The sequence below is a fragment of the Hippichthys cyanospilos genome, chromosome 10 (genome assembly GCF_059441005.1).
Source record: "Hippichthys cyanospilos isolate Australia breed blue-spotted pipefish chromosome 10, RoL_Hcya_1.0, whole genome shotgun sequence".
Lineage (NCBI taxonomy): Eukaryota > Metazoa > Chordata > Actinopteri > Syngnathiformes > Syngnathidae > Hippichthys > Hippichthys cyanospilos.
In genome coordinates, this window is record NC_142378.1 from 3,707,029 (window position 1) to 3,729,655 (window position 22,627).

Genomic DNA, 22,627 nt, shown 5'->3' on the forward strand with positions numbered 1-22,627 from the left:
AGTATCACGTTTTATTAAGTTAATCATCAGTGACTCATCTTTCCCGTTCGTCATTTTGTTGGGGGTGACCCGGACCCCAAATTGAGCCGGCGGTTTTTGTATCAGTACAGTCAATAACCACTGATGAATAGAAATCGTGTTCCACTAAATGCCAGCCATTAAAAAAAAACAACAAAAGAAGCCTGGTTGTTATTTGACGTCGATGATACTCCTTGGTACTGCTTTTTGTTGACGTATTTTGACGTCAATGGCTGTCCATGTTTTAGTATTTGTTGAAACGCTTAAAAAAATAAACATTATCTCTTTTTTTGCCTTAAATTTAAATATCTTTGTATTCTGTTGTCATGTATATAAAAAATTGTCCCATGATTAAAAAAAAAAGAAAAAAAGATGCAATTATGTTAACCTGCTTCGAGCACGTTTACTCAAAATTCTGCACATACACACACAAAAAAAGCTAAAATCCTGATTTTTTTTATGAGCGGTGTTTGGCTTTATATAGCAGTGTGAGGTGACATGTTTGGATTCTCATAAAGCCTCCATAGGAGAAGACTGCCTTCAAAGTGGCAGACTTTTGACTCAGATTCAACACAACCCACACGAACATCATGTTGCACAATAGATTCAAATGACATTTTAATTAAATAAACATCTGACAGTCATTCGATTTTTTTTTTCATAAAAAGACTAATATGCATAGAGGACACCAGTGCAAATAATTACCTCCACCAAGGCGCCGATGTTGGGTTAAATTAAGCAAATACAATAAAGAAAACTCTTGTCTTTTTTTTTTTTTTGGAACAAACTTATTGGAGAGATGTCCTCAATTTTCCTTATTTTCTCCATCTAATAAAACAAAAAAAATTGCACCAATTCTTTTTCTTTTCCGGCGGTCTTAATCAGTGATTTTCAACCCGCTGCAGAAAATTTCAACTTGCTCGTCAGAAAATTATGTACATACAACAAATAATATAGCTTTTATTCCATCGGTGAGAACTGATTTGATCATTTCAGTAAACCTTGCCTGTATCTATCTATGTGTTTGACTTGTAGTGGCAGGCGGAGCAGTTAAATATTCTTCCACTAGATGGCAGGACGTACAACTGAATTCACGAATTGTTGCCATTCATCCGACATAACCCGACATAACCGTTTTTTTTGTGTTGAACTAAATGGGCCCAATTTTCACAATGAAAAGTTCATTTGTGAGTAATTTGGGACGGGACCCTCATTTTATCACTGTATCTTCTTTTGGTGATGATTTCGTTTGATGGTGGGCTGACATTTTTAATTTTTTTTTACATTTTATACATAAAATATAGCACCTCTTTGAAATATCTTCCAGGTGATATTCAACCAGAGAGGTGAATATTGAACTTTTTATGAGTAATAAATTGGAATAAATTGCAGTGATGAAATGTTAGACAGAGTGAGGAAAGAACAGGGTTGTAAAGGGGTATTAAAGTTCTGATAAAGTTCCATGGGAATTAAAACAGGGGATTTGGGAAAAATTCCAAATTGGAATCTTTACAAGGGAATTTTTTGTGTTTCAGGGTAATTTCATGAATAAGGATGATTGGAACCAAAGTTTTAGCGTCACAATGAAGACGTCAAAGATTTACTTTGCTAGGCTGATAGTGAATAAATTCAATTTTGTGAATTCCTAAATTAAGGTGTTTGCCTTTTTAAAATGTTATTCTTTCAATGAAACCACCGCGCCTGAAGAAAGAATAACCTATCAGAAAACAGATGGTGTGACTGATAACCATCATTTTCATGCGCACATCCGCAGATCGCTGCTGCCTGGTGCTGAGCTTCGGTTTTGATGAAACAATTCTGAAATATCCAATTCTGGGAAATTAAAAAAAAAAAAAAAAATCCTCTTTCGCCAACACACAAATAATGTGATTGAAGTGAGGTAAAATTTCTCAACTTAAAAATTCCCGTCATTTTGCAACCCGGGGTGAGAAACCTGCTGGCTGATTCACTATGGAGCAGGTCAAAGAGGATTCAGTCATGGTCCACATGTTCCAGTCTCACCTTGGCACCGCATGTCAGACGGCGTGAGTTCACCTTTTGACCGCAAGCGTCAAAGCTCGTCCTTCTCCATCTGCCTGAAGGCCTCCAGGTCGTCCCGCCAGTCGGCCAGGAGGCGGTCCACCGATTGGCCGGCGGCGGCGCCTCCGCCCGCCTCGCCTTCCTCTTCCTCCCCGGGGTCGGCTTTCGGCGCCCGGGCCTCGGCCGGACCGGCGTCCCGGCCTTCCGCCGTCCCGGCGTCTGGATCTTCCGCCGACGTGGTCGCCTCCGATTCGGATCCCGCCGGCGAGGCGGCGTCGGTTCGGCAGTCCTCCTCCGCCTGCTGGACGTCGGCGCCTGAGAAAGAAGGTGAGCGGTGGGCGGGGATGCAAAGAGATGCGAGCGGCGCAAAAATAGAGCGGCCTTCACAAAAGAGGCTGCCAGCTCAGAGCAGCGTGTTGCCCGCCCGTGGTGAGTCACAGATGAAATCTTTCTCCCCCTCTCGCGTTGCCGAGAGACAAACGGCCCAATGGAAAGAAAAGAAGCCAAAAAGTTGTGCTGCGGGGGACTCGGCCGGGATTAATATTCCCCTGAAGTGTGCTTTCTATAAATACGCAGGAGTACACGCTGAACTGGAAAGGCAAGGTCGGAGATGACCCTCCGTTTCTTTGTAAACAAGTTATTCGAGGAAACGGAATTTAAAAAAACAAAACAAACAAAAAAAAGTACATCAGATTTAGTGCAGTGAAAGCATCTTTTAGGGATTGATGCCCTGTCAGCACCAGCTTTACTTCAAGCTACTGAGTACTCATAGAGACTGTTGATACCGGCGACTGATACTTCAAGGAATAGTACATTTATGTAACAATTTTCAGCTGTGAAAAGTTAATATTTTGTTCTATACAAAATTTGACTGCATGATTCATCACATCCAATTGTGACCTTTAATATTTACACTTACAGTTGACTGAAATTGACATCATACGCGGCTCAGATTGTGATGTCATGACCAGCAACTGAGCTGCCGATTTGGTCCATGAAAATTGGCAAAACTGTTGATCATCGCGCAAGAGGATGGAATATCACAGCTAACACAATTGGAAATGTGTGGGTAGGGACAAGTCAGGGGAGGAAGGGGGGGGGGCACAGTAAAAAGGTGTTCAATAGACATTGTGCAGCTCCTTTTGGTGAACGCACTTTGGCCACTAGGGGGAAGTGTAACCCTGTCTATCTGTTCTATGTAGAGGATAAAGAACGTATGCAAGTCATAATGTGTGGTCCTCTGGCACGTATGTTCAAATATTAAAATTGAGGCAACATTTTAAGGCAAAGTTATATACTTGTTTAAAATACATAGTGTCATAATTATTTTTGTTTGATGTTTAATGGGCACTTTTGTAATGTATCCCTTTACATTACATGAGAAGACTCGTGAAAAAAAAAAAAAATAGCAGAGAGGAATACTTACTGCCCTCAAAGAGACTCCCGGGAAGAGGTTTACCTTTGAATATGGCTGCTGTTTGTCCACATAATGAGAGGGTCAGGCGGGCGGGGGAGGGGGGGAACAGAGAGGAAAACGCAAATGAGCGAGCGGAGGGGAGGAGGCCTCGGCTCATATTGATAAAGCGATGTGAGCGCGGCCGGGCCGAGCCTCATCTTTAATTCACGAGGCGAACGGAGACCGGCGGCGCTGATGAGCCTCGGCTAAGACGCAAACAAACGAAGGGGTCGGACGGGGGCACGCGACGCACCTCGGTCTCGGGCTTTGTCGCTCAGCAGAACCTCCACCTCCCGGTACTCCTTGAGCGCCTCCAGCAGGATGTTGCCCTCCTTGTGGAAGAGGAAGAGGAGGGGCAGGCCGATGTCGTCCGTGTTGCGGCCGTCGCCGGCCATCTGGAAGAGGGGCGCCGTGTCGCTGCTGCTCCCCTCGTTGTCGTCTGACAGATCAGAGGAAATTGTCACTTTTGGAAGCATCCATTTTTTTGCTGGGGAAATATTTCGAGCGCTAATAAAGGATTATTTTAACAATCCGTTCTCTTTCAGTACTATGATCGCGAATTCTCATCTTTTAAAATATTAATAACTGTAGTAAATGATCAAATTTGCGCCTGATATAAGCTAATTGAGCACTGTAGTGATAACTGTGACCATTGGATGGCAGTGTTTCCACACATCCAACACAGATATAACCTACATGCAATTCAATGTAAGGAATGGAAGTCAATCTTTTTATACGATTACCACCCATATTTACATAGACATAGCACACAATATTCATTCATACAAAGATGAGTGAAAATGCTAAAAATACTGGCCCTCTAGAGGTTTCTTTTTCCAACAATGGGTTGATTTAAATTTCCGACCCTTTCTTCAAGCTATTTCAAATGACTGACTGTCGTCAGAAAATGACATCAGTCAAAACCACAGAAAACAGCTGAGCCGTGATTGGTCATCTCCCAAGAAAAAGCGATGTCATTTTCAATCGATAGCTAGTGACAAAATGGCCGGCCTCTGGGAAACAAACACATGTACCACAAATGCATATTAATCTGAAGATCGTATTTAGACAACGAGGGTTGGATAGAACATATTAATAAAAACTAATAACATTAGATGAATTTAGATGATTATTTAGATGAATCGCTTTTAAGAAGAAACCAAAGTTAGATCGCAATTACATTTTTAACATGGTAACTAAGTTCTCTCTAACAATTCAAAAGTAATCCTCCTACCACTGCCGATGATGAGCCTAATGAAAAAGGGGTTCGTTTATGTTGAATTACCTAACGACTGAATGCAGTTTTATGTAATGTGAGTTCATAGTAGTGAACCCACAAGAGCTGGTAATTGAAAAAATTGATCCAAATGGAAATAAAAGTGTATAAATAGTGTCAAATAAATCTCGGTGCTTTGCTGCCATCTTGTGGCATCCATAGGCAATTACAAAACAAAGGCTTTCACTCATAAATCCTTTTTTAAATTCAATTATTCTCCAGATTATTCCATCTCCACTGGGGTATCGTTTTCAGAATTTTTTTTAATTTTGTTTTACATCCCAGAAAAAAATGTAGACACATTTTTGTACGATTGTATGATTTTTATAGTTTATCACGACGGCTAGGGCGGTTGTTGTCATGGAAGATAATTTGTCGACGAGCACGCCACAAGCGGAACCCAATTAAGGGCTCATCACACACGACATCGGACTGCCTGTCTTGGAGGTAATCCATTTAATTGCCGGCTAATCTCATCAACGGGTTCATCTTCCCGGTTCCGCCACGCTCACTCACCGACGACGATGCCCCCGATGGCGCCGGCCTTCCGGATGTGTCGCGCCTTCTCGGCGAACATGCACTGGCCCCTCTGCAGCAGAGCGATGCGGCCCTGCACGTACTCGCCGTTGGTGAGCTCGCCGCAGCCCGTGTACGGCTCGGCCACCGTGACGAAGCCTCGAACCTGCGCACCGGAGGAAGTCGTATTTATTTTCGGTTGAATGGGTTAAGTAAAAAAAAAAAAAGGGGCAGGTTCATGTCAAAATTAATTGGGCGACCATTACGAATGTTTGCAAATAATGTGTGAAGTTTCAAAATATAAACAAATTCCTTACATGTTTAGAATATTGGTATTGAAGGAATGGTTCTCAAACATAATAATACTTCGGAGGGTACGTAAAATTTTAACTGCAAATCTAATGTAATACTTTTCAATACCATGACAGGAACAGTTCAGCATTCTTGCTAAATTAAGAGCAAATTAATTGGAACATGAAGAAACCCCTTGTTGAATTGTGTCATCTTGACTCTTGCATAATGTTGAATATTTTTATGTTGGTAAATTTTATACAGATGCACGTTGTCATCTCTGTCACAATTTTCTGTCAGAGAAGTGAGAAATAAAACTGATGGTGTTACAGGATTTAGCTTTTAGAATTGCTGATACTGAGAAATACGTTCGATGTTGTTTCAACATTTTTAACGGATCGGACAGATGGACTGGATGGACAGAGTCTTTGGATTACTCACCGCGAGCCGGAACACGAGTATCTTTTTTTCCCCCCCAATGAACGTTTACTCAGCCAACCATGAGGCTTTTAACATAGCGCCAATAATCACGTATGACCGATCACCAAGGTGTTGTTTATGGATACTTGATGTGGATTTGAAAGCGGCGGCTCACCCCCGTGGAACTTTTGGACAAGTCGGTGCCGAACTGCGCCGGACCGGCGGTCAGCACCACGCGTCCGTAGAAGGGATGCGAGACGATCTGAATGGCTCGTGGGGGGAGTTGCTCCTTCTGCTGCTGGCTTGAAAGCTCCATCATCTCCTGCATGAAGCGGACTCCGTCCTCGGCGGCAATGGGGGTCACCGCCTACATGGGAAGGAAACGAATGAATTCGAATTGTTAAAACATTGACTTTACGGTTCCTCGAGGCTTGAAGATGACATCGTGACTTGGTGCCTGACTTGATTTACTAAAATGACCTCACCGCTGAATCATTCCTATCTTTAGAGGAAAGACTAAGTGAGTCATGACTCATAGATCTACAGGAACACATTTACAAGATTTCCTTGTGTACCTGCGTAGCATGCTGCACAAGCTGCACCCTGCCATCCTTCAGGTGGATGAGGCTGACGCCCATCCTCCTCAGCAGTTCCAGATGTTCCGGGTTGTTGGCCATAAAGTCCTGGGCTCTCAGAGGGGGGGCTCCCATGCCGGGCTCCCTGGAAGGTGGAACAAACAAGCACAATTACTAAGTTTTCCAACATCTGACTAGTACAATTCTATGAAATTGCATTTTGCATTTATTTGTTTGCATTAGTGAACATCTTTCACTATCTAGGGCAGTGGTTCTTAACCTGGGTTGGATGGAACCCTAGGGGTTCGGGTGGAGCCTCCACTGCAGAGGTCCACCCCTCAGTCTAGTCTGCAGTTAGTGGGGACAGTCATTGAAAGCGTCCTGCTCTGAGATTTCCTACCATGCACTGTGTTGGTTTTGTTATTTGGACAAGGAGATATTAATGCACTATTTATTTTGCGCACCAGTAAAAAAAAAAAAAAATCATATTTTATTTTTTACTAAAGAAGGGTTGGGTGAATGAGCATATGAAACACGTGGGGTTCGATGCCTCCAACAAGGTTAAGAACCACTGATCTAGGGACAATGGAGTAGTTAGAGAAAAAAATAGTGTGAGAGAAAAAAAAAAAAAAAAAAATCAAACCTTGACACTAATGAATTGGACCAAATGGGGATTTTTGAGTTATAAAGATAAAGATTTGCATTACTGTTGTAATCCGACTTACTGATTCATGTTCAAACCACATTTTGTTTGGCGGAATTTTGTCAAGCTGCTTTAGTGAACTGCAAGTCAATCTTTTAACAAGTTAAAAATTCTAAACGAAGCAAATGGTTCAATGCTATAATTTTGTCCTGTTTCGACCAAGTGACAGTTCCTAACTGGAAAACCTCGTTAGCTACGTTGCCTACTGTAGCGGTAAATAATGACCTGTAAGGAGCAGGCCGCGGGCAGCTCTTGTCCACGGCGCTCCGGATGGGTTCCCTCAGGTTCCGTGGGAACGCCGGGTCAGGGAACAGCAGACGAGTGTTGGGGCAGGTCCAGTCAAAGTTGGTGTCGTCCAGTTCCTGCTCCAACTGAGGTATCTTGATCACATACGTGGGCTTGGATTAGAAAGTGCTGTGTTTTTAAATGTTAACACGAACCAGGACAATTACCGTTCTATTTGGGGGAGCGGATGAAGCATGAGGTGTGGTGGAGAGTGACAGAGGTAACAGATGCGCTTCGGTGGTGAAGATGTAGTCCTCCACGTCGAAGCGTAGGTCCTCCGGATCAGCGAAAAGCAGAAAAAGGTACTTGAACATCTCAGCCAGGAAGAAAGAGTCCATTCTATGAGGAGAAAATGTCATTTTGATGTTTAGTATGCAAGTGCGAGCTTCCGTGTCACTTTGGAATTTCACCAAAAATACCTTTCATTTGCATTCTGAACAACACCCGCTGAGATGATTGGCATTTTTTTTTTTCCAAAAAGCCCTGTTTGAAATGACTCAGTAAATGTCATGTCTGGAATGACTTGTAATCAAGCTACATTTGTGAGACCTTTTATGTCCACCAGAACATGCCAAAATGAAGGATGATTATAGACTTCAATCTGGCATCAACAACAGTTTGGTGTCTTTATTTATATATTTTTCAAACACGGTCACAGCCAGCCTGGCATATTAATCATTGATCGATCATCATTAATAAATCTTCAATAGATTTTGTTTTCATTATCCTATTCACTGCCAGACAATTCCAAATGGATCTTTGACGTCTATAGCCACCAACGGGTAGTGAATGAGTGAATGTATCCTTGTGTATTTTATTTCTCATATTTTATATCTCGACTTGAGGATACTGCTGGAAATGTGAATTTCCCTACGGGGATGAATAAAGTATGTATCTATCTATCTATCTATCTATCTATCTATCTATCTATCTATCCATCTATCCATCTATCCATCTATCCATCTATCTATCTATCTATCTATCTATCTATCTATCAACCACAAATCTGCAATGTAGAGAACTAGAACAGCTCACCGGTCCTCATGGCTGCCGGTCCGAACATCCTTCATGGCAGCGAAACCGCATGGAACCCGAGCAAAGCGGTTGAGGTTGTCCATAATGGTGCGACCCGCTTCAAGATAGTACGGGTCTGCGGTGGCCTGGGGCGGGAGAGCATTTGAGATCCTCTTTATTCCATACATGCATTTTATAACATTGTACCAAAAACAAATGATAGGTTTGCTTTTTAACACATTCCCCGCCAGCCAGGTTAAAAAGGATCTTTGACGTCTATAGCCGTCGATGGCAGTGAATGGGTTTTTCCAGAACCACTCAAGCAGAGCAAAACCAAAGCTTGTAGAATTCGTTTTTGTGGCATATTTTGGTGGAATATCCCAAATTGTGATTATTCAAAAGTGGTAGTTGTTCACTCTGCAGGTAAGAAGACATCTGCACTGTCTTTTTTTTTTTTTTTTTTTACCTTGTAAAGGAAATAGGTGCTTTCAGCAAACTCTGGCCTCAGAGGATGCTGGGCCCAGTGTACCCTGAAATCAGTAGTGAAGGCCTGAGGAGATAAGAGAGAAAAAGTCACCAGCGCGCCATTGCAGCATTCCAAGTGGAACTTTAATAGACTGAGCTGGAAGGTCATCAGGTACATCATTTCCATGCAAGGACACGTGAGGATTTTAGCGCATCCTTTATTAATAATAATTTTCGAAATTATTCGGCTGATTAATTGGTCATCTGTATATTGTCCTCCTGCACATCGGATGGGTTCTACAACAAATTTGGTTTACATTCTCTCGGTTTTGAGAGTGCAGTTTGAAGTTGAAGCTGGCGTGAGCGCGCCTTTGTTTTAAATAATTGATGTACAGTATATATGACGGTCCTTTGTAATGAAGACGCTAAACCGGTTTGTCTTGTTTACACCACAAACTTTTCGATGCAGCCCAACATCATTTACGCGACGTGCTTACCTCTGGTAGGAAGTTGTGTTTTTTGGTAACTTGATACAACATTTCATGAGTCTCGATGGCCGGCCGGATGTCTCCCTTCAACACCTGGAGGTCAACAGAGTAAGCGATGCGTGAAACGTCAAATCAAAACTTTAAAATGCAATCCACATGATCCAATCAGACCTGCAGACCAGGAAAAAAAGCCAGCAGAGAGTCCATCCATGTGCGGGCGGGGAGCAGAGGTTTGTGGATGTGCACGTCCAATAGAAGGGGGGGCTGGCTTATGTATTTCATAATGGATGCGTAGTGCTGAGTGGAATGAAAAGTCAACCGGGAAAAGGAACAAATTACAAAAACATGGGTACATTATTTCCGAAAATTTTTGCCATACCACAGTTATGAAAATGAGTGCGTCATACACGTTGGGAAATTAACAAAATCGGAGTTTGTAAAATGGGAAGCCAAAGCCTTGTCTAAATTTGAAAAAGGGTTTGCTGCCATCAGTGGTTGTCAAATATGCCCTTATCACCCATGAATATTGAATTACATACCGTTCATCTTATCCATACCACAAAACCGTATTCATGAATTTAAAATAAAAGTTTTGAGGGTTTGTTTCTAATGTCTATATTGCCCTACTCATTCAGTTCAAACAGTTATAACTTCGAACTGTTCCACTTATCTGTGCCAAATTTCTTTTTTACATTTTCCAAAATAAAAGACAAAACTTATTTTGTCTTGCCTTTAATTTTGACAATTTTTTTTAATGATTCAAAACGTAAAAAAGCCCAGAATATCTTCCTTTTTTTAAAAAAAAATCCTTTTCTAAAATAAACCCCTAAATTAACTGTGCAGTTTTTGACGAATTCAAGCATTTCATGTTTCAAATGTTCCGCTTATCCTATTTTGTTCTCATTTTAAAAGAGAAAAATTGAGATTTTTTTTTTCCTTTCGATATTTTCTGACCAACAAAAATTTTCCCTCCCATATTTTTTGTCAATCTTATCCCACCTGCAACGTTTCCACAAATATTCAAAAATTATCTAAAAATTATGCATTTATTTGTATTTTCTTTTAAAATATGTTTTAAAAGTCGGTGCCCAGTTTGTGTGTGTGTTAGGCATGCTCACAATATTGAACCGCTGAAGAAACTGGTCATCTCCCAGAAGAACGTAGGCCTTGAGTAGGTACTCATAGTACGAGTCAATTCCTGCTCCAACTCCACTATCTAAAAACAAAGTGTGCATCCATCTTAATGCGAGTGACGGCACAAATGTCATTTCAACTCCTTCGCCCTTTGCACAATCTAATCTTCCCATCTCTTGCCCTTATCCTGCCACCAGCCACTTCCCACCTCATTGACTACCCTGCGCTAGCCTCACCCCTGCGGACCCACTCTCCTGAGTGGATGTTGATGGTGGTTCCAACGAGATTGCTGTTTCTCTGCCTCTTCTCCCAAAGAAAGTCCAGAGCTCTCCGCGCGTGGGCCTGCGAGCGCAGGAAAGATTTGCTTTTTCACAGAGGATCAATCAATCAATCAAATTTTATTTATATAGCCCTAAATCACCGAAGTCTCAAAGGAGGATGGATAAAGGAAGGATAAAGTGCATATAAATATTTTTATACTGGACTTATACTTCAGTTGGACAGTCCATTTATTTACCCATTTTTGGCAGTAAGAATGAATATTTTGTCAATAATCAATTTGGTAAGGAAATACTTAACATGTAGAACTAATATTCCTAAGATGACATCACCCAAGCCCCACGATTGGGGCCCCAGCTGTCTATGGGTAGTAGATGGGGGACACCCTGAACTGGTTGCCAGCCAATCGCAGGGCACAGCCAAATTAATTGGACAAAATATTTTTTTTTTTTTTTTGCTGAAAATAGCTTCAGTAAAACACTTTGCCAATTTGCGTCCGACCTCAAACACAGGATCCCCAGTGAAGCGACTTAAGGCGGCAAATTCCAGGATGATGGTCCCCGCGCATGCCGTGCAGGTGTCCGTTTCGGTGCCCGTCCGCGTCTCAGGACCCCTCACTCCGTACTTCAGGTTTATCTGTTAAAGGAAGTAAAAACAATCACACTATTTCGCCGCTTCTCGAGTCGGCGCAGGGTCGAAATCCAAAAACTTTTTGCGCCCCACCCTGGGGTAAGGAAGGCCACTGCTGGTGTTGAAAGCTGGAAGCAGTCGGAGGCCCAAGTCTTTGGCCATGTGCAACAGCTCATCCTCGTACCACTGCATGTGATGACCTTCTTCCTTAAGCATCACAGCCATGGAGTGGCCACCTAACAGACCCCTGGACACCAAAAATATAGTCATGGCTGTATAAATATTAGGTCAGAAACTATGTGCAGTGGTACCTTGACTAATTATGAATTTTCTCAATAACATGAAGTAAAATGCACCTGCAAAAACACACTTATTCTGAACACATACAGTACACGTCAAAAGTTTGGAAACAGTCCCTTGATCGTTGCTAATACATTAATTAGCAGCTAAGCATTCTCAATTTAAAATAGACAGAATTTCTTGACCTATGAATGTGTATGAGACCATTTGAGATTTAAGGTGGTTTTTTTGCATTGACGACTGTAGCACTGTGGCTCATTTAAAAAAAAAAAAAAGTTTTAAAATCACAAAACTATTAAGTTGAGGCCAGCTCATTCACTGCAATTGATGGCTATATACATCAACGATTCACTTTCACTAGGCTGGCACTGAATATGAGTTATTATGAGTTAAATGAGAAATGTTTCAGGGCATGTGTGGCAAAAAAGAAACTTTCTGGCAACTTAGTAAAAAAAAAAAAAAAAATGCTTTTGAAAGGAATATTTTTCTTACCCGAGGACTCGAATGTTGGTTTCAAATACCGACACCACAATGTCATTGTCCAACCTGACGTCTGATAGAACTCTCCTGACCGCTGCCTCGAACTCCACAGTCTTGTTCAAAAGCTGGAGGGCAGATGAGATAATAATTGGGTGTTAAAAGGCACCGAGGCAGACATATTGGCCACTGTTTGGTTGGGGGGGGAAAAAAAAGTAGGGTGTTGCTGATTTAGCAGTAATCATTGTGCAATAGTGCCACGTGTGTGTGTCTTTTAAGGAACATATAAAATAGAATGCAATTTTGCACAATTTTATAACAAAGAAGTAGAAAAACTGGTGCTCACCACAAGAGTATCAAGAGTGTCTATGAGGGTCAACGAGAACCTACAGGAGATAAACAAGTGTAAACATATGAAAAAACATGAACTGAAATTCTAAATTTTTCGTGAACATTTTGAATTTCTTTTCATTTAATTCCCCTATTTTTTTTTTAAATTTGGTGCCTAGATTCTGGTGCAGCTTTATTGCTTTCTTCTACTCTTACTTTCCGAGCGCATCGTCCACATCGCCCCGACTAGGTTCCAGTCCACGTACTCTTCCTCTACACGTTAGGGGCATCAGCTCATCGGCTGGGTAGGCATGGTCCTAAAAAATGGACAATGGCTGTCACAAACAAAAATCTTGACAACAATATCTTCAATGCACACCCACTCGTGTAAAAATTGCATTTTGACTAACTTTGCTTTTGTGGTACATAAATTAAGCAGTAAAACCTATCCGCCCATGTTATGTATTCATTAGGCAAGGTCTACAGGCATTGTAAGAGTAAGTCTACATGTGTTGCTCCACCTTTAGCGTCATATGCAGCGATTAAAGTGTTATAACACTGCACTCGGAGATCCTTCTTTGGCGATTTCATGTGATTGATTAATTATTCAATGTGTAGTTCTTTTTTCTGTTTATGTCACCAAAATGCTGCCTGATGTGAAATTTGCTGACACCATGAATGCATGTTCATATGTGAAAATTACAAAAAAAAAGTAAAAAAAACACAAAAGCTTGCCAGTCATTTGTACAATGATGAACCTGTCATGAAAATGGCAGTCTGACGGGAGTTTTAGTTTTGACATTTGATGAAACTGATGACTCACCATGTAATTTTGGTAGGCGTGATCAAACATCTCCACCACTTGGTTCCTTTTGGTAGAAAACCACAAATGCGCATTCTTACAGACTGTTATGAATTAAATTCTTGATTAAAACACCTTTTCTCGCACTCACCGTAACTTCAGCTTCTCGTCCCGTGTCATGGCACATCCAAGGCTACATAACGCCACGAGCAGCATCAAACCAAACAGTGCCGATGGCATCGTGGCCAGATGTGCAGCAATGTATACAACCTCGCTTGAACTCTTGATTAATTTTTTGGCATATTTGCTATTATAGCAGCTAGAAACTGACTACTACACAGTGCCGTCTTAGCCACTTGCACGCCATTTTCCTTGTCAGTGAATGACTAACTACAACGTTGTAAAGATGCCATAATCGATGGTAATAGGTAAGTCTTGTTTACTTTTCCATGCTGTCACCCGGATGTACTGACAGCAGGATGTGACACGTAGTCCAAATGCATGGACTTGTATTTATTCTGCAAGTTACTTAATAATCGCAGAATTCGTGGATGTCTGACTTCGCCTGGGAAACAATTAAAACCCACTGTCACTTACTGTACACGCACACAGATCAGACCAAAGGTAACACTCAAAAGGCCCACTTCCATGAGGGTAAATAACTGCAGTTCTTTCCAAGCACCTCTTCATAGCGCTTCCAGCCATCAGCAGTGTACCAGCCGATCGTCAACGTTCATTACTTCCACATCTTAGCTAACTGTTTTCGTCATTCTTGTCCGAAGAGACGTGCACTTGTCATAATGTAATTAGCCCGGTTAGCTTGTCACTAGCCGGTGTGCTAACTAGCCGTGGAAACGGCATCAGAAAATGTCACAGAGAGAAAATAAAAAAAAAATCCATTTGTTGAAATGAGGACACCGGCGTCAGTATATTTAAAGTACGTTGAAATTGAGGTGAAATTAGCTGTCTTTTGTCGCTTTTTTCCCCCTTGGGTTAGCCTGCTGCTGCCATCTTAAACTGCCTCGACAACATCCGCTTCCGGGATGGGTGTGTTTTAACCGAGTCATGACTCTTAGGTTGAAATCAACATTTTTTTCCAAAACAAAGTTTAAACGAAGTGACAGTAAAGTTCATTTAGATTTTTGTGTGATAATTAATAAACGTATTTATTTGGAATAGGATGATTTTTCCTCGGTTTACACCGGCATACAAAGTCGCCTGTCAGCTATCAAAGTGATGCCTTTGAATTACTCTCAAAAAATCGGAAAAAAGAAGACACAATCAAGATGTGACCAAGGTGTGATCAAGAAGTCGCCAAGCAAATATAAGAATTCACAGTCCATACTAAAATATGTTATAACAAATATAAGCCAAAACAAATACAGGAATGTAAATTTCAATGCAAGCAAAATGCCATACAGATATTTTTTTCCGTATATTTAAACGCCACTCGGCCCTCCCTAAAACTGACGTTTTGTTAGATATTTAAAAATAAACTGAATTCCAAAGAGTCAAACATTATTTTGACAGTATATCATTATAAATGTTAACCACCTCACCTTTGGTTTACAGTGGATGCTTGAACAAGTGGGGGTTTTTTTTCGGTTTTACAGTCAGAAATACATTCCCCATAAGGCTTTGCGCTGGCTTGACGCGTTCACGTGAGAGGACGCGTCAGAAAAAAAAGAAACAACTCTGGAGCGAAAACAAATATGATAATAAACTGCCCCCGGCTTCTTTCAATGGGCAGTACTTGACTCACACTCGAAACGGAAGCTACGGGTTACAACAGGTAGGCACTACTAACTATCTTTTGAGAAAATGGATTCGCACTTTTCGACGGTTTTACAAAAAGACACGATCGTTTACGCTGCGAATGACGAATTTGAATTATTTTATCAAGTCTACTATCACGTTATGCAGTTTTATGTTACGAGCACCTACTTTTTTAGATTGACATGGCGGTTTGCAAGTTATTCAGTAAAACATAACCGCAAAATATGTTTTTGTTTAAAATAATCTTTTTATTTCATTTTTGCGCAATGGACCGTTCAGCAATGGCGGAATTTGCTGGGAAGAAATTGACTGGCTTGGTTGCGGCAACATTCACTCCATTCACCTCACAAGGGTACGTATTAACTAATTGGTTGTCCTTTTCTTTTTTTTTTCTTTTTTGTTTTTTTAAAGGGGTGTCAAACTCAAAGCAAATGGTTTCGTGACCACAGCGAAACCCAATAAATGTAATCATCTCATTGTATTTTTACTTCTATTCAACACATTGATGGATTACTTTTTTAAGCTAACTTAAAAAAGGATAACAATTGTTTTATGCAGAATCTCGGCATTATTTATTACACGTGATGTTTTGAAATCTTAAAAAAAATAAATTTGATGATAAAAAGATGTCGTGGGCTTGAGTTTGACACCTGCGATAGAGTGTTCCTCAAAATTTACTAGTAACGTCCCATTTTCTACTCAGTTTCAGGTGTTATTCAAAAATACATGAGGCCATCATCATTTGGAAGTTGAGACCTTTGTAGTTTTTGTCAACAAACCCATTATCTTGTCACACAATTCCAGTTAGATCGGCCCGGCTTTTTGCAAGCACCTGCTCTAGCAACTCTATGTTTTCATCCGTAGTTTAAAGTAGAAGGTCTAGTAGGGCTTTGTGGTTTCTCAAGAATGGATCCGGTTTTGAGAAATACATAACTTCGACTTGGAGCAGTGTGATAGTCAACAAGTGTCTCAAAATGCAGCTACAGGAACACGTTTTTTTGCTAGGCGCCATTTTTGATATTCAAAGCTGAAGGTTTCAAAAACCGATGACCTGACATCTGTCCAAATGACATCTGAATGCATTTTTTTTTTTTTTAAAAAGGAAGTGTATCATAGTTGTGGCTTTTGGGAGACCATATAACATGGTGAGATACAGTCGGATGACAAAACAACAGGATGGCAAAAAAGACGAATAAGCAAGTCTAGAAAGAGGATGTCAGCACTGATATTTACCGGCTAAGAGAGAAGTTAGTCTCGTGAGAAGGAAAGTTTTGATGGAAAGGTTCCTGTATGAAAACCATCTCCAAATATGAGGTGACCCTGTTATTTTGTCACCCACCAGTATGGGCTATTTGCCGGCATTTTGTGTTTGCATCAATGTCATTTTGCCAAACGTGGGTGGGGGCTGCATGTGTTTTCCCATAGTGAAGTCAACCTATCAGAGATCGGACCTTATATTGACTACTTGACAGAGAAGCAAGGTGTAAATAAAGTTTTTGGTAAGTTTACACACAAGTTGCTCATATTAGAACCTGTCTGGGGTGTGTACTTGTTCCTGCATCTTGCTGCTAATCGAATTAGCATAACCTGTTTTCTTTGTTAATTATCTTTCTTAAACTGTCTTACAGGCTGCTTCTAAACAGGATTTTGGAACCTAGTAGTCACTCTTTTACAAAAATACAGTATTACAGTACGTCCTTGTGGATGTTAGCATTTTTCCCAAATCCTATTTGTTAGCATCAGGGCGCTTTACATTGTGAGTTGGCATTAAGCTAAATGCTCGTTTTTAAAACACAATGTTTAGGTTTGTGTTTAGTTTGACAAATGCGCAACGGCGAATCCTTTGAATCATCAGAATGGTGACTCATAAAACTCAGGAGCCGTGTCACCCGTAGCTTCAAGGCACTATTGCGTGATTTCTATTACGGCGACGAGATAATGATGGTTTTAAGTGGTAGATTAATTTGGGGGTTCCAAACGCCACTGCCAAAGATGAACATGAGCCGTGACGTTGAAATCAAATATCCTGCCGTGAATAAGATGACTCATTGATTTCTTGTGGGTCCATTTTTGTTTTCTTCTTTAGAATCAGGTGTTCCTAAATTTATTTGTTTGCGGATACATTACATCTAAGGTGTTAACAAGTAAGACGGAGAAAAAAACAACAGATTTTTGCAGTTCTCCATTAAAAAGTCTGACAAAATCTTGAAACAGTCATATTTTCTGTAATATTCTGTAATATTTTTCCGTAATTGTTTTTTTTTTCTTGCTAGTGTAACGAGATTTGGTTCCTTTTGTGATCATAATTAATAATTAATTCATCTCACTTTTTTTAAAAAATCGAATCAATTTGTCTTATTCTGTTTCCATGTTTCCTATGATTTAACCACAATGTCTCTTTCTCTAGCACAGTAACCTTTTACCTGTGGAAATGCTCTCTGGTAATCCCTCGTTGATCTATAAAGATAACAAGAGTGTCCTTGCTCGCAGTGAACGGCACCACCGGTGAGGGCATGTCTCTGAGCGTTGCCGAGAGGAAGTTACTGGCGGAAGAATGGTGCCGGAAAGCTAAAGGAAAGTAAGTTTGGGCCTGGAGGCAGGAATTCAGAACATTCAGGCAATAAATTTCATGATAAGATCATATTCTATTGCGATTATTATTTTATTTGTAAAATTCAAATGAATAAATGCATCCGTTGGTTTTCATTTCGGCTTTGTTCTGGTGTCAGATTTTGATTGAAATATTTGACAGGGCTCAGCTGTTTTGAGCGCGGTCATGTGACTTTGGCAATGAGGACACTCATAAAAAAATTGAAAATGGTACATTCTGTCTTTGTATCCTGCGACGTGACTGACAATTTCACTGGTCTCTACCACCACCTACTGGTTTGAGGTGAAACACAAGTCAACAGAGAATTTTCTGTTTGCTGACATAGTTTGACCACCGCTCAACAGAATGTTGCAAAAATCGCAGGAAAATCAATATAGTAAATCCTATTAAAATGTATCTCAAAAATTGTAAGTATAATGGTTTTATATGGTCCAAAATTTGGACAATAATTCTTTTCGTACACAAAATCTCGCACATCCAGCTGCAATCACATAGAAAATCATTGCATCTTGAAATTTTACATATTTTATTCATCTGCTGGAAATTTATGCACCCAAGTGTTTTTCCCCCTCATTGATTCTTTTATGTTATCATAAAAAAATGGAATATCCGTAATTTGTAACATATTGCCACAAGGGTTAATGAAAAGAGGCGTATTAATTCATTTCAAGATCCAATTGCTACTCTATTAAATATGATACCCATATTGAACAACAACTACTCTCTATAAGTCTTTAACCGCTTCTTCTTTTTTTTTTTTGTGTGTGCACAGAATGGAGCAGGTGATTGTGCACGTTGGCTGCACCAGTCTCAAAGAATCCCAAGAGCTAGTAAGTTCCTCTTATCAGTGTTCATGGGAATATAAATACAACTGCCAACGATTTACCTGATAGCGCCCTTGTAATGTACAGGAGTCGTTCAGTTATGACTTTCAAACTCTTCAAAAAGAAAATGCTGATTTACCTCTCTGTTAGTTAGTTACGTTGAATGAGTAAATACCAAGACTAGTAAATTGGAACTATAGAGGTCTTAAATACTACTGTATTCAAGCAGCATATTTTGAAGAAAATAAATCACACTCACCACAAATGATTTTGTTTGTTGAAGATCGGAGGGCGACTCTGCGAAGAACGATTTGAAATACTCATTAAAATTCATCTACAAATGGTGGTGCAATACATGTAGATGGATAACAATACTCACAAGATTTTTTTTCTTTATCCTCTGCAAAGAACAAGAGAAATCATAAAATGATTAGAATAAGCCAATAGGGAATAAATTAATTACATTTCATTGAAAAAAATGATCAATTTTAGGGTTATATATATATATATATATCTCAGTGGTCTTGATTGTTCAGGCTCGCCATGCAGTAGAAATCCAGGCCGACGCGATAGCAGTCATCGCTCCCTCTTTCTTCAAACCTCGTTCAGCAGGTATTCGCATCTTTAGGTGGAAAGCGCGTTCAAGTCTGGCTACAAATGAAAAGTAGAAAATACCCAAATTTTGTTTTCATGGTCATCACAGAGGCCGTGAGGACATACCTCCAGCAAGTTGCAGCCGTGGCCCCGGCGGTACCTTTCTATTACTACCACCTTCCAGCTTTAACTGGTGTTAAAGGTGAGTCTTGTGTATTATATTTGCTTGGTCGTAAAATTTCAGCATAATGAATCAAATGAACGCACTCTAAAAGAGCATGGTGTAAAATAGTGAAAAGGCGGCTTGTTGACTCAACTCTGCGAGAAGCTAATCACATCTAATGACGCGGTGTGACAGACATTATTAACCAGTGATTGAGAATGTCACTTTATAAAACGATCAAGCCAGTTATTGGCCTAGAAAACATAGGGGCATTTTATGACCGGCAGCTGCTTAGCCCTAAGTCCATTTAAAGGAGTTTTTTTTTTTATAAACAAATATCAAAACATTTTTTCAAGTCGGTGTCATCATTCTATAGTGATATTGAATTCGGTCCAATGTCAGCCAGATAAGTATTGGATTATATCAGTATACATACATAATTTGCAATATTTTATATATACATATGTGTGTAACATTTTTTATATATATATATATATATATATATATATATATATATATATATATATATATATATATATATATATATATATATATATATATATTTATTTGGCCATTTTTTGGCAATTAATGAGTTAATCACTCACAGTATTTTGCTGTTTTCAACGACTTGGTTATCAAGTATACTTGAACTCGTGTTTATGACCTCAGTAAATTTCACCAGATACCAGAAGAACAAGCCAAAAGTCTATTTGGCATAACATGTCCCCTCGGACGTGTCTTTTCTTCTCTAAGTTCCAGCAAGTGACTTGCTGGAAGGCATTGACACACTCATACCTTCCTTCCGGGGGGTGAAATTTTCCGGAAGCGACCTGATGGACCTTGGCCAGTGCGTCAGCCATGTTCCGCCGCACTGGTCCGTCCTCTACGGCGTGGACGAGGTCCGCTGCGCTCACGCGGCCTGACTGCGGCTCCGCCTCTAATTTAGCTAATCATCTTCTCTTGTTCACAGCAACTGCTGGCAGGCCTCGTTTTGGGAGCCCAAGGAGCAGTTGGCAGGTTACAGCATACTCTACTTGCAAAAATTTCTGAATATGGCACATGGTGAATTTAGGAAGAAGCGTACATGCAGTAGAACCTTCACAGACCTGATATTTTCATGTGCTTTGCTCACAAGAATACGGTGGCCCCGAAGTGCAAATCCAATTCATTACGAAAGAAATCAGGTAATAGATTTGCAACACTCCGGTGCAGTGTTGCTCTTCCTACACGTCGACCTAACAGCGAGTTTCATGAGGGAGACGGGCACTCCTACAAGACACAAGATTGCCTCCCGATACGACCATCGACCAATGAGGGCAGGAGTAGATACAACTCCTGGGCGAGAGTAAATTACAAGTCTTACCTTCATTTGTCGAGGGTCGCGCCGGGAGCCAAGCGCGTGTCTTGTAGGAGTGCCCGGCTCCCTCCTGAATCTCACAGAGCAGTTAGGTAGACGTACCTAGATGTTTTTTGTAATGAATTGGAATTTCAAGTGCATGTTTAAGGCAGGTTTTTAGGATTAAGTATCATTAAAAAATATATATAGGAAATCTCATGGGGGCTCGAAGAGATCACTGTCATTTTTATTCATTTCAAGGGGAAAGATGATTTGAGATACAAACGTTTTGAATTACGTGTAATGTAAATTCAACTCGGAAGTCAAGACTGAAATAGAAATAGCATTTAACTACATTGTTATTTGACTTTGAATTGAAATATTTATTCACACTCGCTCATTCTTCTACCCGCAGCACATACAACTACATGGGAAATTACATGAACAAGCTGTTGTCCGAGTTTGAGCGCGGCAATCTTGCACAAGCCAGGAATCTTCAGGTACAAATTCAGTTTTTTATTCCATTTTCCTTGTCTACATGGCCAACCCTGTCATAAATACCCCACAAATACAAAATAAGAACACACCCAAGAAGCTGCTGTAGGCCACTACTCACGGCCAGAAACTCCCTGCAAAAGCTTTCCACTGCAAATGAGTATTTCTTTGTTTTTCTTTTTGTCCTATTTTCTTTTTCCTTTTGAGCAGTTCAAAATGCAAGAGCTCATCAGGGATGCAGTTAAACTTGGTGAGTGTTTTTTTATTTTTTTATTTTACTTTGTGTAATGCCCTCACATGTGGGAAAGGAGAGCAACAGGCATTTTGCACTTTATTCAAATTTGCCTCTAGATGCCACAAGATGGCAGTAAAGCAGTTTTTATATTGGTTATGATTTAGGCGACATTATTTGAGCCGTCTGCCTTCTCAAGTCTCTCTTGTGATTCCCAGGATTCGACGTGGGCATGAACAAGCAGCTAATGAACGAGGTGTCGGGATTGCAACTGGGTCCCCCCCGCCTCCCCATCATGCCATGTCCTCAAGAGAACGCCGCGTCCCTCAAGCAGAAGTACCAGCACCTCTTCCACATACACTGATGATGTCAGCGCACTGTTAATCTACTGTACTTTACTTTTTCACGCACAGTTACAGGAATAATCAAAGGATGCCTTCTTTTATTATATTAAATGCAAGTGTGTGTTTTTATCATGCGATATATCATTAAAGGAGTTTTTTTTTAAATTGAAGGTATTTTTCATGTGGTAATGTTAATTCGTTTTTTTTTTTACAATGTTCATGTGATTGAAGCAAGACTTCCCCTGTCGATCGTTTGAAAGAATGCACAGAAAACAAGCAGCTACGGAAAGCCTTTTGCACAGTTTTACAAGGTTTTGGATTTCCAGGTACTGTAACTAAAGCGGAAGCAGCTATAAGGGACCCTTGCAGTCTTGGCCATGTTGCAATTGGAAATAAGAAAAAAAAAGCACAATAAACTTGTAGCACGTGGATTTTCAAAAATGATTTCTCCTTTTTTTCCCCCACAGCACATCGGGAATTTGAGATTTTATTTTTAAATTTGACCTGTGTAGAAAAGCTATCACAATGTTGATTGTATGTGGTAATATGTAGTTATGACGTTTCAGAAATAAATATACGTGTTTTCTAAACGAACCCTTTATTCTTAAATATGATTAAATAAAGCATAAAAACATTTATCTTTTCCTCTCCATTCAAAAAGTCAACTGTCACTTGATGTACGGTGATTCGTCAGTCACCAAAATATTACTAAGGGTTATTGCTTTTTTAGAATTTGTAAAAGGAAAATTGTTA

The 22,627-nt window shown here is 40.2% G+C and overlaps 2 protein-coding genes across 7 annotated transcripts; one reads left to right on the forward strand and one right to left on the reverse strand.

Annotated features, from left to right (window-relative positions):
• Nucleotides 1-606: 606 nt before the first annotated feature.
• edem3 (ER degradation enhancer, mannosidase alpha-like 3) lies at nt 607-14,544 on the reverse strand. 5 transcript variants are annotated; one of them, XM_088425276.1, is made up of 21 exons: nt 13,651-14,544; nt 13,521-13,566; nt 12,914-13,014; nt 12,714-12,753; nt 12,383-12,495; nt 11,684-11,837; nt 11,462-11,596; nt 10,918-11,023; nt 10,666-10,763; nt 9,719-9,844; nt 9,557-9,640; nt 9,061-9,144; nt 8,616-8,740; nt 7,748-7,919; nt 7,521-7,675; nt 6,593-6,737; nt 6,193-6,384; nt 5,307-5,472; nt 3,768-3,953; nt 3,518-3,529; nt 607-2,373 (listed from the first exon to the last, which is right to left on the reverse strand). In XM_088425276.1, the coding sequence occupies exons 1-21, from the start codon at nt 13,737-13,739 to the stop codon at nt 2,090-2,092; spliced, it is 2,613 nt and encodes an 870-aa protein (XP_088281402.1). In that variant the 5' UTR covers nt 13,740-14,544; the 3' UTR covers nt 607-2,089. The 5 variants fall into 5 exon arrangements, with proteins under 5 accessions (XP_088281402.1, XP_088281400.1, XP_088281401.1 ...); XM_088425274.1 differs by having other exon boundaries at nt 3,485-3,529; XM_088425275.1 differs by having other exon boundaries at nt 3,518-3,532.
• Nucleotides 14,545-15,163: 619 nt separating this feature from the next.
• On the forward strand, nt 15,164-22,450 carry npl (N-acetylneuraminate pyruvate lyase (dihydrodipicolinate synthase)). Of its 2 annotated transcripts, XM_088425760.1 has the most exons (12): nt 15,164-15,291; nt 15,555-15,627; nt 16,701-16,774; nt 17,766-17,853; nt 18,659-18,716; nt 19,247-19,322; nt 19,414-19,506; nt 20,221-20,366; nt 20,438-20,484; nt 21,219-21,303; nt 21,509-21,548; nt 21,749-22,449. In XM_088425760.1, exons 2-12 carry the CDS (start codon nt 15,557-15,559, stop codon nt 21,892-21,894), a joined length of 924 nt encoding a protein of 307 aa, XP_088281886.1. In that variant the 5' UTR covers nt 15,164-15,291; nt 15,555-15,556; the 3' UTR covers nt 21,895-22,449. The 2 variants fall into 2 exon arrangements, with proteins under 2 accessions (XP_088281886.1, XP_088281887.1); XM_088425761.1 differs by lacking the exon at nt 16,701-16,774 and having other exon boundaries at nt 15,198-15,291; nt 21,749-22,450.
• Nucleotides 22,451-22,627: the final 177 nt, after the last annotated feature.

Excerpts from the sequence above, each read along its gene's own strand:
- npl (XM_088425760.1), top strand. The coding sequence starts at position 15,557 with ATGGCGGAATTTGCTGGGAAGAAATTGACTGGCTTGGTTGCGGCAACA. Across the intron at positions 18,717-19,246 it reads TCAAAGAATCCCAAGAGCTA|GCTCGCCATGCAGTAGAAAT; the intron begins GTAAGTTCCTCT and ends TTGATTGTTCAG. Across the intron at positions 21,549-21,748 it reads CAGGGATGCAGTTAAACTTG|GATTCGACGTGGGCATGAAC; the intron begins GTGAGTGTTTTT and ends TGTGATTCCCAG.
- edem3 (XM_088425273.1), bottom strand. The coding sequence starts at position 13,739 with ATGCCATCGGCACTGTTTGGTTTGATGCTGCTCGTGGCGTTATGTAGC. Across the intron at positions 10,764-10,917 it reads AGGAGAGTGGGTCCGCAGGG|ATAGTGGAGTTGGAGCAGGA; the intron begins GTGAGGCTAGCG and ends CTTTGTTTTTAG. Across the intron at positions 3,954-5,306 it reads CATCGGGGGCATCGTCGTCG|ACGACAACGAGGGGAGCAGC; the intron begins GTGAGTGAGCGT and ends CTGATCTGTCAG.